An 18,021-nucleotide genomic window follows, 5' to 3' on the forward strand; every position below is an offset into this window, starting at 1 on the left:
GGTGCCCAGGATGGTGCTGGGGTGGTGCCCATGGTGGTACCCAGGGTGGTGCTGGGTTGGTGCCCAGGTGGTGCCCAGGATGGTGCTGGGGTGGTGCCCATGGTGGGTACCCAGGGTGGTGCTGGGGTGGTGCCCAGGATGATGCTAGGTTGGTACCCAGATGGTGCCCAGGATGGTGCTGGGTTGGTACCCAGGTGGTGCCCAGGGTGGTGCCCAGGATGGTGCTGGGTTGGTGCCCAGGGTGGTGCCCAGGGTGGTGCCCCAGAGTGGTGCTGGGTTGGTGCCCAGGTGGTGCCCAGGATGGTGCTGGGTTGGTGTCCAGGTGGTGCCCAGGATGGTGCTGGGTTAGTGCCCAGGTGGTGCCCAGGATGGTGCTGGGTTGGTGCCCAGGATGGTGCCCAGGGTGGTGCTGGGTTGGTGCCCATGGTGGTGCCCATGGATGGTGCTGGGTTAGTGCCCATGGTGGTGCCCAGGATGGTGCCCAGGATGGTGCTGGGTTGGTGTCCATGGTGGTGCCCAGGATGGTGCTGGGTTGGTGCCCAAGTGGTACCCAGGATGGTGCTGGGTTGGTGTCCAGGTGGTGCCCAGGATGATGCTGGGTTGGTGTCCATGGTGGTGCCCAGGATGGTGCTGGGTTGGTGCCCAGGGTGGTGCCCAGGGTGGTGCCCAGAGTGGTGCTGGGTTGGTGCCCAGGTGGTGCCCAGGATGGTGCTGGGTTGGTGCCCAGGTGGTGCCCAGAGTGGTGCTGGGTTGGCCAGGTGGTGCCCAGGATGGTGCCCAGGGTGGTGCTGGGTTGGTGCCCAGGATGGTGCCCAGGGTGGTGCTGGGTTGGTGCCCAGGATGGTGCCCAGGGTGGTGCTGGGTTGGTGCCCAGGGTGGTGCTGGGTTGGTGCCCAGATGGTGCCCAGGTGGTGCCCAGGGTGGTGCTGGGTTGGTGCCCAGATGGTGCCCAGGTGGTGCCCAGGGTGGTGCTGGGTTGGTGCCCAGATGGTGCCCAGGTGGTGCCCAGGATGGTGCTGGGTTAGTGCCCAGGTGGTGCCCAGGATGGTGCTGGGTTGGTGTCCAGGTGGTGCCCAGGATGGTGCTGGGTTGGTGTCCAGGTGGTGCCCAGGATGGTGTTGGGTTGGTGCCCAGGTGGTGCCCAGGTGGTGCCCAGGGTGGTGCTGGGTTGGTGCCCAGATGGTGCCCAGGTGGTGCCCAGGGTGGTGCTGGTTAGTGCCCAGGTGGTGCCCAGGATGGTGCTGGGTTGGTGCCCAGGTGGTGCCCAGGGTGGTGCTGGGTTGGTGCCCAGGTGGTGCCCAGGATGGTGCTGGATTGGTGCCCAGGTGGGTGCCCAGGTGTTGCCCAGGATGGTGCTGGGTTGGTGTCCAGGTGTTGCCCAGGGGTGGTGCTGGGTTGGTGCCCAAGTGGTACCCAGGATGGTGCTGGGTTGGTGCCCAGGTGGTGCCCAGGATGATGCTGGGTTGGTACCCAGGTGGTGCCCAGGATGGTGCTGGGTTGGTACCCAGGTGGTGCTGGGCTGGTGCTGGCCTGGCTGACCCTGGAAGGCCCTTTCCCAGCCCATTCTGTGCTGCCCTGCAGTGCTCCTGCTCAGGAGGGCTGCAGAGGGCTGCAGCAGGGCTGTGTCTGCTCCCTGCAGGTCAGGCACTTGCTGGAGGTGCTGAGCAGCAGCAGCCAGGGGCTGAGGCTCAGCCTGCAGGAGGTTGGAGCCTCCCAGCCGCTGCCTCCCTGCTCCTTCCAGCGCTTCCTGCGCGCTCGCCGCATCCCCGGCGTGGTCCCTGGCCGACCACAGGAGCTCCTTCCACAACAGGTACTGGGGAGGGGGGGCCCTGGGGAGAGCCCCCTGCAGCCTCCCAGGGCCTGCAGGAGGAGCTGGGCAGGGAGGAGGGCAAGGGCTGGCAGTGCCAGGCCCAGGGGGTGTGGGGGCTTGGAGCTGGATGATCTTCAACTTGGCCCTGGATGACTTTCAACTTGGACCTGGATGACCTTCAAGGTCCCTTCCAGCCCATTCCAGGCCTCCCTGATTCTCCTCCACCTCCCTCCCTGCCTTTCTCTTCTCCACCTCCTCCCTGGAGCTGCTCAGGACCAGGCTGGATGAGGTCCTGAGCAGCCTGGGCTGGGGGAGGAAGGGGAGGGGGGGAGCTGTGTGGGCTGGGGAAGCAGCCCAGGGAGGGTGGTGGTGCCCAAGGCAGGGAGCTGCAGCTCTGCACTCAAAAGCCTTGCCCACAGCTGGCTGGCAGCCAGAGGGGAGCCAAAGGCAGCTGAGCCTCAGCTGTGCTGCCAGGAGCTGCCCTCCTGCCTGGCTGCTCCCTTCTGGCCTTGCTTTTGCCCTCTCTCTCTTTTCCAGTCCAGTTCTCAGCTCCTGGACTGAGAGCTTCTTCCTCCTCCTCCTCCTCCCCCCCCCCCCGCCCCAGGGCTGCTTCTGCTTCACCCCACAGGACCCCACTGCAGCCTGCTGCTGAGGAGGGGGCTCCCTGCTCCTCCCTGGGGGCTGGGGTGGGGAGGGGAGGTGGGGGAGAGGGGGAGGAGGAGGAGGATGGGGTGCAGGGGGAGAGGAGGAATAGGGGGTGCAGGAGAGAGGGGGAGGAGAGGAGGAGGATTGTGGGGTAGAGAGGAGAGAGGAGGAGGAGTATGGGGTGCAGGAGAGAGAGGAGAAGGAGTATGGGGTGCAGGAGAGAGGAGGAGGAGGAGGATGGGGTGCAGGAGAGAGGGGAGGAGGAGTATGGGGTGCAGGAGAGGGGAGGAGAAGGAGTATGGGGTGCAGGAGAGGGGAGGAGGAATGTGGGGTAGAGGGGGAGGCAGGAGGAGTATGGGATAGAGGGGAGAGGAGGAGGAGGAGTATGGGGTGCAGGAGAGAGAGGATGAGGAGTAGGAGTACAGAAGAGAGGAGAAAGAGTAGGGGCTAGAGGAGAGAGGAGGAGGAAGGGGAGAGGAGGAGGAAGGGGGAGAGGAGGAGGAAGGGGAGAGGAGGAGGAGGAGGGGGTAGAGAGGAGGAGGAGGGGGTAGAGAGGAGGAAGGGGGGTAGAGAGGAGGAAGGGGGGTAGAGAGGAGGAAGGGGGGTAGAGAGGAGAGAGGAGGAAGAGGAGGGGGTAGAGGGGAGAGAGGAAGAGGGGGGCAGAGGGGAGAGAGGAGGAGGAAGAGGAGTGGGGAGAGAGGAGGAGGAAGAGGAGTGGGGAGAGAGGAGGAGGAAGAGGAGTGGGGGAGAGAGGAGGAGGAGGGGGGAGAGAGGAGGAGGAGGGGGTAGAAGGGAGAGGAGGAGGAGGAGGAGGGGGTAGAAGAGAGAGGAGGAGGAGGAGGAGGGGGTAGAGGGGAGAGGAGGAGGAGGAAGAAGAGGGGGTAGAGAGGAGAGGAGGAGGAAGAAGAGGAGGGGGTAGAGGGGAGAGGAGGAGGAGGAAGGAGAGGAGGGGATAGAGGGGAGAGGAGGAGGAGGAGGGAGAGGAGGAGGAGGAGGAAGAGTAGGGGGTAGAGAGGAGAGGAGGGAGGAGGAAGAGGAGGGGGTAGAGGAGAGAGAGGAGGAGGAAGAGGAGGAGGTGGTGCAGGCTGGCCATGAGGAAGGCTCTGTGCCCTGCCAGGCTGCTCAGGGGGGTGGTGCAGTCCCCAGCCCTTGGGGGGGGCGCTGCAGAGCCCTGGGGCCAGGCTTTGGGGGGGGGGGGCCCAGGGGCTGCTGGGCCTGGGGGCTCTGAAGGGGCTGAGGGGAAGCTGAGAGCTGTGGGAGCCAGCCTGGAGCTGCAGGGTGCCAAGGGCTGGGGGGGGGCAGGAGGCAGAGCCCCCAGGAGCTGCAGAGCCCTTGGGGAGGATCTCTTGGAGCAGCCTCTTGGAGGTCTTTGCCAACCCCCCTGGAATTCCTCCCACTGAGACCCTCCTGACCCCCCCCCCCGGCCCTGCCCACCCCCCAACCCCCTCTGCCCAGCAGCCCTTTGGCTTCTGTGCCCCCAGCTGAGCACCCTGGGGGCTGCCAGCCCCTCCAACCCCCACCCCCCCCCCCCCAGCCTGGGGAGGAGCTGTGGAGGGGCCAAGGTGATCAGGAAGCCCCCCTGGAGGGGTTGAAGGAGGCTGGGGGGGGGGGTGGGGGGCAGGGCTGGAGCCCTCCCTGCTGCCACCCTGTGCCTGGGGCAGGCTGGGGGTGGGGAAGGCCTCAGCCCCCTGCCTGCCCTCCTGCTCCTGCCCAGCCCCTCTGGGCCTCCCCCTGCCTCCCCCCCAGGTACTACCAGAGCAGGTTTGACACCCCAGAGAACATCCAGCTGCAGTACCCCAGGGGCTGAGCCCTGAGGAGGCCTTGGAGTACGTCACAGAGACAGCCAAGGTCCTGCCTGAGGGGGGGCTGGGGGCAGGGGCACAGGGGGGGCAGGGGCTGGGGGGAGGATGGAGGGGCAGGGGGTGAAGGGAAGCAGGGGCTGGGGGGGCAGGGGGCAAAGGGCAGCAGGGGCTGGGGGGGGCAGGGGGCAAAGGGTAGCAGGGGCAGGGGGTAAAGGGAAGCTGGGGTTGGGGGAGGATGGAGGGGCAGGGGCAGAGGGGGGCAGGGGCTGGGGGGAGGATGGAGGGGCAAGGGGTGAAGGGAGGCTGGGGCTGGGGGGCAGGGGGCAGAAGGGGCTGGGGGGCAGGGGGGCAAAGGGAGGCAGGGGTTGGGGGGGAGAGGGCAAAGGGGGGCAGGGGCTGGGGGGAGGATGGAGGGGTAAGGGATGAAGGGAAGCAGGGGCTGGGGGGGAGGGGGCAAAGGGAGGCAGGGGCTGGGGGGGCAAAGGGAGGAGGGGCTGGGGGGGCAAAGGGAAGCAGGGGCTGGGGGGCAGGGGGCAAAGGGCAGCAGGGGCTGGGGGGCAGGGGGCAAAGGGCAGCAGGGGCTGGGGGGCAAAGGGAAGCAGGGGCTGGGGGGCAAAGGGAAGCAGGGGCTGGGGGGCAGAGGGCAGCAGGGGCTGGGGGGCAGGAGGCCAAGGGCAGCAGGGGCTGGGGGGCAGGGGGCAAAGGGCAGCAGGGGCTGGGGGGCAAAGGGAGGCAAGGGGCTGGGGGGGCAGAGGGCAGCAGGGGCTGGGGGGGCAGGAGGCAAAGGGAGGCAGGGGCTGGGGGGGCAAAGGGCAGCAGGGGCTGGGGGGGCAAAGGGAGGCAGGGGCTGGGGGGGCAAAGGGAGGCCAGGGGCTGGGGGGGCAAAGGGCAGCAGGGGCTGGGGGGCAAAGGGAGGAGGGGCTGGGGGGCAGGGGGGCAGAAGGGGCTGGGGGGCAGGGGACAAAGGGCAGCAGGGGCTGGGGGGCAGGGGGCAAAGGGAGGCAGGGGCTGGGGGGCAAAGGGAGGCAGGGACTGGGGGGCAAAGGGAGGCAGGGGCTGGGGGGCAAAGGGAGGCAGGGACTGGGGGCAAAGGGAGGCAGGGGCTGGGGGGCAAAGGGAGGTAGGGGCTGGGGGGGCAAAGGGAGGCAGGGACTGGGGGGCAAAGGGAGGTAGGGGCTGGGGGCAAAGGGAGGAGGGGCTGGGGGGCAAAGGGAAGCAGGGGCTGGGGGGCAAAGGGAGGCAGGGGCTGGGGGGGCAGGGGGCAGCAGGGGCTGGGGGGGCAAAGGGAAGCAGGGGCTGGGGGGCAAAGGGAAGCAGGGGCTGGGGGGCAAAGGGAAGCAGGGGCTGGGGGGCAAAGGGAAGCAGGGGCTGGGGGGCAAAGGGAGGCAGGGGCTGGGGGGCAGGGGGCAGCAGGGGCTGGGGGGGGCAAAGGGAAGCAGGGGCTGGGGGGCAGGGGGCAGCAGGGGCTGGGATGTTGTGGGCAGTGCCAAAGGCACTCAGGCAGCAGCAGCACAAGAAGGGGGGGTGGGGGGGCTCCTGGCTGCCCCCCCCCGTGCCCCCCAGCGCCCCCCCAGCAGCCCCTCTTGCCCCACAGGACCTGGCCGAGGTGGCCACGGCTGTGGCTCGAGCTCTGTACCGGCTGGCAGGGGGAGCCAACAGCAGCTCTGCCATCCAGGCTGACCCCAGGACGGTGAGAGGAGGAGGAGGAGAGGCCCTGCTGAGCCCCCAGCCTCCCTCCCCCACCCCCCCAAACCCTGCCCTGCCTTCCCTGCCCCCCACCAACCCTTCCCTGCCTCCCACCAACCCTTCCCTGCCCCCCCACCAACCCTTCCCTGCCCCCCCACCAACCCTTCCCTGCCTCCCACCAACCCTTCCCTGCTCCCCACCAACCCTTCCCTGCTCCCCACCAACCCTTCCCTGCCCCCTACCAACCCCTTCCCCTGCCCCCCACCAACCCTTCCCTGCCCCCCACCAACCCTTCCCTGCCCTCCACCAACCCTTCCCTGCTCCCCTGCCCCTCACCAACCCTTCCCTGCTCCCCACCAACCCTTCCCTGCCCCTCACCAACCCTTCCCTGCCCACCATCAACCCTTCCCCACTCTCCCTGCCCCAGTTGAGGATCATTCAGTTCCAAGCCCCCTGCCCTGGGCTTTGCCCCAGGTCAGGGGGCTTGGAAACTGGATGATCTTCAACCTCCCCCCTGGCTCCAGGCCTCACCCAGCCTCCCCTCCAGCCCTGAGGTGTCCCCAGCTGCTCTGCCCAACCCCTCCCAGTGCTGCTCTGCTCCCTGGGGGTGACTCAGTTGCTCCCCTCTGGCCCAGGTCACTCGGCTGCTCTATGGCTTCCTGATCAAGATGAACAACTCCTGGTTCCAGTCCATCATCAAAGCTGACCTGAAAGGCATCCTGGGTAAGGCCAAGGCCCCAGGGGGGCAAGGGGAGGCCTCAGCTTGGCCTGGGGGAGGACCCTGCCCCTGCCCAGGGGCAGCTCTCAGCCAGACTCAGCTGCTCCAGGGACTCATCCAGCCTGGCCCTGAGCACCCCCAGGCAGGAGGCTCCCTGGGGCAGAGGCTCCCTGGGCAGAGGCTCCCTGGGCAGCCTGGGCAGAGCCTCCCTGGGCAGCCTGGGGCTGAGCCTCCCTGGGCAGCCTGTCCCAGGCTCTCTCCCCCCTGCCACTGCAGAGCTTCTCCCTCAGCTCCACTCCAACCCTGCTCTGCCTCAGCCCCCAACCCTTCCCCCTGGCCTGCCTCAGCCCCCCTCATGCAGAGTTCCCTCTGCAGCCTTCCCCTCCAGGTGCTGGGGGGCAGCTCTGAGGTCCCCCCTGGAGCCTCCTCTGCAGGCTGCAGCAGCACAGGGCAATGGCTCTGCCCTTGTGTGCCCCCTGGCAGCTCTCTCCAGTGCCAGCCTGCCCCCTCCCTCCCCTCCCCTCCCCCAGCCTCATTCCTCTGCCTGCTCCAGGGGCTGGCCCCCAGCACTGTGGGGCTGTTTGCAGCCCTCTCAGCACCACCTGCCTGCTGCAGTCTGTGCTGGCCAAGCTGGGCAGCCTGGGGCAGGCTCTCTCCAGCCTGGCCTTGAGCATCCCAGGCAGGAGGCAGCCACAGCCTCCCTGGGCAGCCTGGGCAGAGCCTCCCTGGGGCAGCCTGGGGCAGAGCCTCCCTGGGCAGAGCCTCCCTGGGCAGCCTGGGGCAGAGCCTCCCTGGGCAGCCTGGGCAGAGCCTCCCTGGGCAGAGCCTCCCTGGGCAGCCTGGGGCAGAGCCTCCCTGGGCAGCCTGGGGCAGAGCCTCCCTGGGCAGCCTGGGGCAGAGCCTCCCTGGGCAGCCTGGGCAGAGCCTCCCTGGGCAGAGCCTCCCTGGGCAGCCTGGGGCAGAGCCTCCCTGGGCAGCCTGGGGCAGAGCCTCCCTGGGCAGAGCCTCCCTGGGCAGCCTGGGCAGAGCCTCCCTGGGCAGAGCCTCCCTGGGCAGCCTGGGGCAGAGCCTCCCTGGGCAGCCTGTGCCAGGCTCTCTCCCCCCCCTGGCAGCTCTCCCCAGTGCCACCATCCCCTCCCAGCCTCCTCTCTCTGCCTGCCCCAGGGGATGTGCCCCAGCACTATGTGGCTGTCTCCAGCCCTGTCAACACCACCTACCTGGTGCAGTATGTCCTGGCCAACCTCACAGGCACTGTGGTCAACCTCACCAAGGAGGAGTGCCTGAGCCCTGGGAAGAGTCCCAGCCCTGAGAGAGAGGTGAGTGAGCTCTGGGGCACTGCTGAGGGGCAGCTGCCTCCACCCCCAGCCTGCCAGGGATGGAAGGAAACCTCTGCAGCTCCTCTCCTCCCCACCCCCCTGCCCCCAGCAGGGCTCCCCCCAGGGGGGCACAGTGCCCAGGGTGGGTTGGAAGCTCTCCACAACCTCTCTGGGCTCAGCCTGCTCCAGGCCTCCAGCAGCCTCCCCCCCAAACAGCTTTCCCCCTCCTGGGCTCCACTCTGTGCCCCTTGGCCCTGGGCACCCCTGAGCAGATGCCAGCCCCAGCCCCTTGCCCCCCCCCCAGCCTTCAGCTCCCCTCTGGGGCTGCTCTCCTCCAGGCTCTCAGCCCCAGGCAGCTCTCAGCCTTTGCTCCAGGTCCCCTCAGCACCTTCCCAGCCCCCCCTGGAGCCTCCCCAGCAGCTCCCAGGCCCTCTGCAAGTGGGGAGGGGGAGCCCAGCCCTGGCCCCAGCCCTCCAGAGGTGACCTCCCCAGGAGGGCAGAGAGCAGAGGGGCAGCAGAGCCTCCCTTGCCCTGCTGCCCACCCTGCCTGCCCCCAGCAGCTCCCTTGGGGGCTCCTTGCTGTCCTTTTGCTGCCTCCTTGCTCCCTGCTGCCTCCCTGCTGCCTCCCTGCTGCCTCCCTGCTGCCTCCCTGCTGCCTCTTTGCTGCCTCCCTGCTGCCTCCTTCCTGCCTCCTTGCTGCCTCCCTGCTGCCTCCCTGCTGCCTCCCTGCTGCCTCTTTGCTGCCTCCCTGCTGCCTCTTTGCTGCCTCTTTGCTGCCTCCTTGCTGCCTCCTTGCTGCCTCCTTGCTGCCTCCTTGCTGCCTCTTTGCTCCCTCCTTGCTCCCTCCTTGCTGCCTTCTTGCTGCCTCTTTGCTCCCTCCTTGCTGCCTCCTTGCTGCCTCTTTGCTCCCTCCTTGCTCCCTCCTTGCTGCCTCCTTGCTCCCTCCTTGCTGCCTCCTTGCTGCCTCCTTGCTGCCTCTTTGCTCCCTCCTTGCTGCCTCCTTGCTCCCTCCTTGCTGCCTCCTTGCTGCCTCCTTGCTGCCTCTTTGCTCCCTCCTTGCTCCCTCCTTGCTCCCTCCTTGCTGCCTCCTTGCTGCCTCCTTGCTGCCTCCTTGCTGCCTCCTTGCTGCCTCTTTGCTCCCTCTTTGCTCCCTCCTTGTTCCCTCCTTGCTGCCTCCTTGCTGCCTCCTTGCTGCCTCTTTGCTCCCTCCTTGCTCCCTCCTTGCTGCCTCCTTGCTGCCTCCTTGCTGCCTCCTTGCTGCCTCTTTGCTCCCTCCTTGCTGCCTCCTTGCTGCCTCCTTGCTGCCTCCTTGCTGCCTCCTTGCTGCCTCCTTCCTGCCTCCTTCCTGCCTCCTTCCTGCCTCCTTCCTGCCTCCTCTGCCCTCTCCTCTGCCCCTTGCTGGCTCTCTGGCAGGAACTCCTCCCCAGCTTCCCCTCCCCTCAGCCCCAACCCTTTGGGGGGTCCCTGCTGCTGGCTGGCCCTCACCCTCCCCCCTTTTCCCCTCCCCTTTCCCCTCCCCCTTGCAGCTCTTTGACTTCAGCTGTGTCCAAGGATTCCTCCTTGCTGCCTCCTTCCTGCCTCCTTCCTGCCTCCCTGCTGCCTCCTTGCTGCCTCCCTGCTGCCTCCCTGCTGCCTCCTTGCTCCCTCCTTGCTGCCTCTTTGCTGCCTCCTTGCTGCCTCCTTGCTGCCTCCCTGCTGCCTCCTTGCTCCCTCCTTGCTGCCTCTTTGCTCCCTCCTTGCTGCCTCTTTGCTCCCTCCTTGCTGCCTCCCTGCTGCCTCCTTGCTGCCTCCCTGCTGCCTCCCTGCTGCCTCCCTGCTGCCTCCCTGCTGCCTCCCTGCTGCCTCCTTGCTCCCTCCTTGCTCCCTCCTTGCTCCCTCCTTGCTCCCTCTTTGCTCCCTCTTTGCTCCCTCCTTGCTGCCTCCTTGCTCCCTCCTTGCTGCCTCTTTGCTCCCTCCTTGCTGCCTCTTTGCTCCCTCCTTGCTGCCTCCCTGCTGCCTCCTTGCTGCCTCCCTGCTGCCTCCCTGCTGCCTCCCTGCTGCCTCCCTGCTGCCTCCCTGCTGCCTCCTTGCTCCCTCCTTGCTCCCTCCTTGCTCCCTCCTTGCTCCCTCTTTGCTCCCTCTTTGCTCCCTCCTTGCTGCCTCCTTGCTGCCTCCTTGCTGCCTCCTTGCTGCCTCCTTCCTGCCTCCTTCCTGCCTCCTTCCTGCCTCCTTCCTGCCTCCTTCCTGCCTCCTTCCTGCCTCCTTCCTGCCTCCTCTGCCCTCTCCTCTGCCCCTTGCTGGCTCTCTGGCAGGAACTCCTCCCCAGCTTCCCCTCCCCCTCAGCCCCAACCCTTTGGGGGGTCCCTGCTGCTGGCTGGCCCTCACCCTCCCCCCTTTTCCCCTCCCCTTTCCCCTCTCCCTTGCAGCTCTTTGACTTCAGCTGGGTCCAAGGCTCCCTGGAGCCCAACTCCAGCTCCAGGCTCCCCTTCTGCGTCCGCTCCACCGTGCGCCTCACCAAGGCTCTCTCCCCTGCCTTTGAGCTCAGGCAGTGGGGCTCCACTGAGTATTCCACCTGGACAGAGAGCAGGTGGAAGGACATCAGGGCCAGGATCTTCTTGGTGGCCAGCAAGGAGCTGGAGGTGAGCTTGGGAAAGGGCTTTGGGGGGGGCAGGGGGGGGGGGAGGGAAACCCTTGGGAGCCGCTTGGCCTGGAGGGGACCTGGGAGGCTGCTGGGCAGCAGGGCTCAGGGCTTGGCCTGGAAGGGTCCTTGAAGGTCATTCAGCTCCCAGTTGAAGGTCATTCAGCTCCCAATTGAGGATCATTCAGCTCCCAGTGGAAGATCATCCAGTTCCAAGCCCCCTGCCCTGGGCAAAGCCCAGGGCAGGGGGCTTGGAACTGGATGATCTTCAACCTCCCTCTGGCTCCAGGCCTCACCCAGCCTCCCCTGCAGCCCTGAGGTGCCCCCAGCTGCTCTGCACAACCCCTTCCAGTGTCTCCTTCCCTCCTCTCCACCCTCACCCTGCCCTGCTCCACCTCCCTCCCAGCCCTCCTCTCCTCCCTGCCTCTCCTGGAGCCCCTTTGGGTCCCTCCCCCTGCAGCCCCCTCCCTCTCCAGGCCTCTCTCTCTCTCTCTGTGCCAACCCTGCTGAAGTCTCTCCTGCCTCTCCCCTCCTCAGATCATCACCTTGGCTGTGGGTGTTGCCATCCTGCTCTTCTCCCTCCTGGCCACTTACTTCATCAATGCCAAAGCTGAGATCCTCTTCAGCCCCCCAAGGGACCCTGGGGCTGTGTCCTACTGAAGATCCTTCCTGCAGCCTTCCAGGATCCTCCCTCCAAGCTGCCAAGGGCTGCAGGAGGCTGCCCCCAGGCCTTGGGCTCTGAGCCCTGAAGACTCTTCCCAGAGGAACCTTTGCTGCCCAAGCCCTGAGGAAGCTGAGAGCCCTTCCCCACCCCCCCCTCCCTCCCCCCCTGCCCCCCAAAGCCTTTCTTGGGCTGCATTTCCCCTCCCCAGCAGCCTGCCCCTGAGAGGCAGGGCTGGGGATGGCCTCAGCCCAGAGGCCAGGCAGGGAGGGAAGGCTGGGAAGGGGTGGAGGGGGCCCAGCAGCTTGCCCTGGTGGCCAGCAGCCCAGGAGGCCTCCTAGCCCCAAGGGGCAGCAGGGCAGGGGCAGGGCAGGAGGCTCCTGCTGGGCTGGGAGCTGTCCCCTGCCTGCTGCCTGCTGCTGCAGCAGGCTCTGGGCTCTGGGCAGAGAGAAAGAGGTTGGGGAGGGAGGGGAGGGAGGGAGAGAGGGAGGAAGGGAGGGAGGGGGGCAATAAAAGCTCTTCCAAGTGAGCTCCTTCCCTTCTCTCTCTGCCTGCTGGAAGGGATCTGGGCTGCAGGGAGGGAGCCCCCCAGGGGCTGCTGGGGGCAGGCAGGGTGGGCAGCAGGGCAAGGGAGGCTCTGCTGCTGCCCCTCTGCCTTCTGCCCTCCTGGGGAGGTCACCTCTGGAGGGCTGGGGCCAGGGCTGGGCTCCCCCTCCCCACTTGCAGAGGGCCTGGGGGCTGCTGGGGAGGCTCCAGGGGGGGCTGGGAAGGTGCTGAGGGGACCTGGAGCAAAGGCTGAGAGCTGCCTGGGGCTGAGAGCCACTGAGAGGCAGGGCTGGGGATGGCCTCAGCCCAGAGCCAGGCAGGGAGGGAAGGCTGGGAAGGGATGGAGGGGGCCCAGCAGCTTGCCCTGGTGGCCAGCAGCCCAGGAGGCCTCCTAGCCCCAAGGGGCAGCAGGGCAGGGGCAGGGCAGGAGGCTCCTGCTGGGCTGGGAGCTGTCCCCTGCCTGCTCCCTGCTGCTGCAGCAGGCTGTGGGCTCTGGGCAGAGAGAAAGAGGTTGGGGAGGGGAGGGAGGGAGGAAGGGAGGATGGGAGGGAGGGAGGGAGGGAGGAAGGGAGGGAGGGGGCAATAAAAACTCTCCCAAGTGAGCTCCTTCCCTCCTCTGTCTGCCTGCTGAAGGGGATCTGGGCTGCAGGGAGGGAGCCCTGGGCTTTGGGCTCCGTGATAGAAGCAAAGGCCTGGAGCAGAGAGTGGGCAGCAGGGCAAGGGAGGCTCTGCTGCTGCCCCCCTGCTCTGCTCTGCTCTGCTCTGCTCTGCCCTGGGGAGGTGCTTCCCAGGCTGCTCTGAGCTCTGCCTTGGTGCTTCCCAAGCTCCATCTCCATCCTCCCTCTGCTCCCAGGCTGCTCTGAGCTCAGCCTTGGTGCTTCCCAACCTCCTTCTGCATCCTCCCTCTGCTCCCAGGCTGCTCTGAGCTCAGCCTTGGTGCTTCCCCAGCTCCTTCTGCATCCTCCCTCTGCTCCCAGGCTGCTCTGAGCTCAGCCTTGATGCTTCCCAGGCTGCTCTGAGCTCAGCCTTGGTGCTTCCCAAGCTCCATCTCCATCCTCCTTCTGCTCCCAGGCTGCTCTGAGCTCAGCCTTGGTGCTCCCCCAGCTCCTTCTGCATCCTCCCTCTGCTCCCAGGCTCCTCTGAGCTCAGCCTTGGTGCTTCCCAAGCTCCTCTGAGCTCAGCCTTGGTGCTTCCCAAGCTCCTTCTGCATCCTCCCTCTGCTCCCAGGCTGCTCTGAGCTCAGCCTTGGTGCTTCCCAAGCTCCTTCTCCATCCTCCCTCTCCTCCCAGTCTCCCTCTCCCCCCACAGCAGCCCCAGTTCCCAACTGCTTTGCCCCCTCCTGCCTCTCCCTCCTTGGGGGCTGCTTTGCTGGGGGCTGCAGCCCCCCCTGCCCCTCCTTGCAGCTCCTCCTCAGCTGCCTGGGCCCTGGGGCTTGGGAGCTCTCCTGGGCAGAGCCTCCCCCACCCCTCCTGGGACGAGCTGCATTAATTAGAGCGTCCCTAATGCTCCTCAGCCGCGGCCAGGCAGGGCCCTGCCAGCCCTGTGGTGTGGAAGGAGGCTCCAGGGGCTGCAGGGAGGGAGCCCTGGGCTTTGGGCTCTGTGATAGAAGCAAAGGCCTGGAGCAGAGAGTGGGCAGCAGGGCAAGGGAGGCTCTGCTGCTGCCCCCCTGCTCTGCTCTGCTCTGCTCTGCTCTGCCCTGGGGAGGTCACCTCTGGAGGGCTGGGGCCAGGGCTGGGCTCTCCCCCAGCTGGAGAGGATCCAGGGGGGAGGCTGGGAAGGTGCTGAGGGGCCTGGAGCCAGCAAGGAGCCCCCCAAGGGGCTGCTGGGGGCAGGCAGGGTGGGCAGCAGGGCAAGGGAGGCTCTGCTGCCCCTCTGCTCTCTGCCCTCCTGGGCAGGTCACCTCTGGAGGGCTGGGGCCAGGGCTGGGCTCCCCCTCCCCACTTGCAGAGGGCCTGGGGGCTGCTGGGGAGGCTCCAGGGGGGGGCTGGGAAGGTGCTGAGGGCACCTGGAGCAAAGGCTGAGAGCTGCCTGGGGCTGAGAGCCTGGAGGAGAGCAGCCCCAGAGGGGAGCTGAAGGCTGGGGGGGGGCAAGGGGCTGGGGCTGGCATCTGCCCAGGGGTGCCCAGGGCCAAGGGGCACAGAGTGGAGCCCAGGAGGGGGAAAGCTGTTTGGGGGGAGGCTGCTGGAGGCCTGCAGCAGGCTGAGCCCAGAGAGGTTGTGGAGAGCTTCCAACCCCCCCTGGGCACTGTGCCCCCCTGGGGGGAGCCCTGTTGGGGCAGGGGGGGGTGCAGGAGCTGCTCTCCAGGGGGTTCCTTTCCCAGCCCTCCAGGCTGGGATTTAGGGGTTCAGTGGTCACTGCTGCTGTGAGGAGCAGCCAGGGGGAGCCTGAGCTGTGCAGGGGGAGCCTGAGCTGTGCAGGGGGAGCCTGAGCTGTGCAGGGGGAGCCTGAGCTGTGCTGGGGGAGCCTGAGCTGTGCTGGGGGAGCCTGAGCTGTGCAGAGGGAGCCTGAGCTGTGCTGGGGGAGCCTGAGCTGTGCTGGGGGAGCCTGAGCTGTGCAGGGGGAGCCCAGGCTGTGCAGGGGGAGCCTGAGCTGTGCTGGGGGAGCCTGAGCTGTGCTGGGGGAGCCCAGGCTGTGCAGGGGGAGCCTGAGCTGTGCTGGGGGAGCCTGAGCTGTGCAGGGGGAGCCCAGGCTGTGCAGGGGGAGCCTGAGCTGTGCTGGGGGAGCCTGAGCTGTGCTGGGGGAGCCTGAGCTGTGCAGGGGGAGCCTGAGCTGTGCTGGGGGAGCCTGAGCTGTGCAGGGGGAGCCCAGGCTGTGCAGGGGGAGCCTGAGCTGTGCTGGGGGAGCCTGAGCTGTGCAGGGGGAGCCCAGGCTGTGCAGGGGGAGCCTGAGCTGTGCTGGGGGAGCCTGAGCTGTGCTGGGGGAGCCTGAGCTGTGCAGGGGGAGCCTGAGCTGTGCAGGGGGAGCCCAGGCTGTGCAGGGGGAGCCTGAGCTGTGCTGGGGGAGCCTGAGCTGTGCAGGGGGAGCCCAGGCTGTGCAGGGGGAGCCTGAGCTGTGCAGGGGGAGCCCAGGCTGTGCAGGGGGAGCCTGAGCTGTGCTGGGGGAGCCTGAGCTGTGCTGGGGGAGCCTGAGCTGTGCTGGGGGAGCCCAGGCTGTGCAGGGGGAGCCTGAGCTGTGCTGGGGGAGCCTGAGCTGTGCAGGGGGAGCCCAGGCTGTGCAGGGGGAGTCTGAGCTGTGCTGGGTGCCAGCAGGGAGCTGGTGGTGAGGCCACCCCCGGGGAGCTCCTTCCCCACAGCCTCTTGGCTGTGCCCAGGAGGGAGGTTTGGATGGGGAAGGAAGCAAAGCCTCTGGGCTGGGCCAGCCTCTGCTGCTCAGTGCCTCTGAGGCTGTGGCTCCCTGCAGAGCAGCTCTGGCAGCTCCTTGCTTGCAGGCAGCCAGCAGAGCTCTGCTCCTGGCTCTCAGAGCTGCTCCAGGAGGGCACAGCCCAGCTGGGCAAACCATTCCCAGGGGGGCTCTGGAGCTGCCTTTGCTGCTCCCTGCCCTTGGCAGCTGCCTCCTGGCAGCCCTTGGCTGCACAGCTCAGGCCCTGGCCCAGCTGCCCAGGGTCACCAAAGCTCCCTGGCACAGGCAGCAGGGGAGGCAGAAGCTCAGCCCAGCACCACCCCCAGCTCCAGGGGCTGGGGAAATGTCCTCTGCTGGCCCTGGGGGCTGCCAAGCAGCAGAGCTCCCACCCTGGAGACTGCTCTGCATCCAGCCTGGGCTCAGCAGCTCCCTCCTGGGCAGTTCCCACCCCTGAGGCTGCTCTGCATACAGCCTGGGCTCAGCAGCTCCCTCCTGCCCAGCTCCCACCCCTGAGGCTGCTCTGCATCCACCCCTGGGCTCAGCAGCTCCCTCCTGGGCAGCTCCCACCCCTGAGGCTGCTCTGCATCCAGCCTGGGCTCAGCAGCTCTCTCCTGCCCAGCTCCCACCCCTGAGGCTGCTCTGCATCACACCCCTGGGCTGAGCAGCTCCCTCCTGGGCAGCTCCCACCCCTGAGGCTGCTCTGCATCCAGCCTGGGCTCAGCAGCTCCCTCCTGGGCAGCTCCCACCCCTGAGGCTGCTCTGCATCCACCCCTGGGCTGAGCAGCTCCCTCCTGGGCATCTCCCACCCCTGAGGCTGCTCTGCATCCAGCCTTGGCTCAGCAGCTCCCTCCTGCCCAGCTCCCACCCCTGAGGCTGCTCTGCATCCAGCCTGGGCTCAGCAGCTCCCTCCTGCCCAGCTCCCACCCCTGAGGCTGCTCTGCATCCAGCCTTGGCTCAGCAGCTCCCTCCTGCCCAGCTCCCACCCCTGAGGCTGCTCTGCATCCAGCCTGGGCTCAGCAGCTCCCTCCTGCCCAGCTCCCACCCCTGAGGCTGCTCTGCATCCAGCCTGGGCTGAGCAGCTCCCTCCTGCCCAGCTCCCACCCCTGAGGCTGCTCTGCATCCACCCCTGGGCTCAGCAGCTCCCTCCTGCCCAGCTCCCACCCCTGAGGCTGCTCTGCATCACACCCCTGGGCTGAGCAGCTCCCTCCTGGGCAGCTCCCACCCCTGAGGCTGCTCTGCATCCAGCCTGGGCTCAGCAGCTCCCTCCTGGGCAGCTCCCACCCCTGAGGCTGCTCTGCATCCAGCCTTGGCTCAGCAGCTCCCTCCTGCCCAGCTCCCACCCCTGAGGCTGCTCTGCATCCAGCCTGGGCTCAGCAGCTCCCTCCTGGGCAGCTCCCACCCCTGAGGCTGCTCTGCATCCAGCCTGGGCTCAGCAGCTCCCTCCTGCCCAGCTCCCACCCCTGAGGCTGCTCTGCATCCACCCCTGGGCTCAGCAGCTCCCTCCTGCCCAGCTCCCACCCAGGAGGCTGCTCTGCATCCACCCCTGGGCTCAGCAGCTCCCTCCTGGGCAGCTCCCACCCCTGAGGCTGCTCTGCATCCAGCCTTGGCTCAGCAGCTCCCTCCTGGGCAGCTCCCACCCCTGAGGCTGCTCTGCATCCACCCCTGGGCTCAGCAGCTCCCTCCTGGGCAGCTCCCACCCCTGAGGCTGCTCTGCATCCACCCCTGGGCTGAGCAGCTCCCTCCTGCCCAGCTCCCACCCCTGAGGCTGCTCTGCATCCAGCCTGGGCTCAGCAGCTCCCTCCTGGGCAGCTCCCACCCCTGAGGCTGTTCTGCATCCAGCCTGGGCTCAGCAGCTCCCTCCTGGGCAGCTCCCACCCCTGAGGCTGCTCTGCATCCAGCCTGGGCTCAGCAGCTCCCTCCTGCCCAGCTCCCACCCCTGAGGCTGCTCTGCATCCAGCCTGGGCTCAGCAGCTCCCTCCTGGGCAGCTCCCACCCCTGAGGCTGCTCTGCATCCAGCCTGGGCTCAGCAGCTCCCTCCTGCCCAGCTCCCACCCCTGAGGCTGCTCTGCATCCACCCCTGGGCTCAGCAGCTCCCTCCTGGGCAGCTCCCACCCCTGAGGCTGCTCTGCATCCAGCCTGGGCTCAGCAGCTCCCTCCTGGGCAGCTCCCACCCCTGAGGCTGCTCTGCATCCAGCCTGGGCTCAGCAGCTCCCTCCTGGGCAGCTCCCACCCCTGAGGCTGCTCTGCATCCAGCCTGGGCTCAGCAGCTCCCTCCTGGGCAGCTCCCACCCCTGAGGCTGCTCTGCATCCACCCCTGGGCTCAGCAGCTCCCTCCTGGGCAGCTCCCACCCCTGAGGCTGCTCTGCATCCACCCCTGGGCTGAGCAGCTCCCTCCTGCCCAGCTCCCACCCCTGAGGCTGCTCTGCATCCAGCCTGGGCTCAGCAGCTCCCTCCTGGGCAGCTCCCACCCCTGAGGCTGCTCTGCATCCAGCCTGGGCTCAGCAGCTCCCTCCTGGGCAGCTCCCACCCCTGAGGCTGCTCTGCATCCACCCCTGGGCTCAGCAGCTCCCTCCTGGGCAGCTCCCACCCCTGAGGCTGCTCTGCATCCAGCCTGGGCTCAGCAGCTCCCTCCTGCCCAGCTCCCACCCCTGAGGCTGCTCTGCATCCAGCCCTGGGCTCAGCAGCTCCCTCCTGGGCAGCTCCCACCCCTGAGGCTGCTCTGCATCCAGCCTGGGCTCAGCAGCTCCCTCCTGGGCAGCTCCCACCCCTGAGGCTGCTCTGCATCCAGCCTGGGCTCAGCAGCTCCCTCCTGGGCATCTCCCACCCCTGAGGCTGCTCTGTATCCAGCCTGGGCTCAGCAGCTCCCTCCTGGGCATCTCCC

General features: G+C 67.9%; 1 protein-coding gene across 1 annotated transcript; it reads left to right on the top strand.

The window, feature by feature from the left end:
• Positions 1 to 1,639: 1,639 nt before the first annotated feature.
• NCSTN (nicastrin) lies at positions 1,640 to 11,733 on the top strand (the record flags this gene model as incomplete). Its single annotated transcript, XM_068171202.1, is given in 9 exon segments — positions 1,640 to 1,777; positions 1,779 to 1,810; positions 4,202 to 4,251; positions 4,254 to 4,303; positions 5,852 to 5,947; positions 6,579 to 6,666; positions 7,826 to 7,977; positions 10,383 to 10,595; positions 11,132 to 11,733. Coding segments are annotated over 9 exon segments (942 nt in total), but the record flags the coding sequence as incomplete, so codon positions are not given.
• Positions 11,734 to 18,021: the final 6,288 nt, after the last annotated feature.

This window comes from Melanerpes formicivorus, unplaced genomic scaffold (genome assembly GCF_026170545.1).
Source record: "Melanerpes formicivorus ecotype bairdi unplaced genomic scaffold, bMelFor1.0.p_v2 SCAF_2362, whole genome shotgun sequence".
NCBI classification, from domain to species: Eukaryota; Metazoa; Chordata; class Aves; order Piciformes; family Picidae; genus Melanerpes; species Melanerpes formicivorus.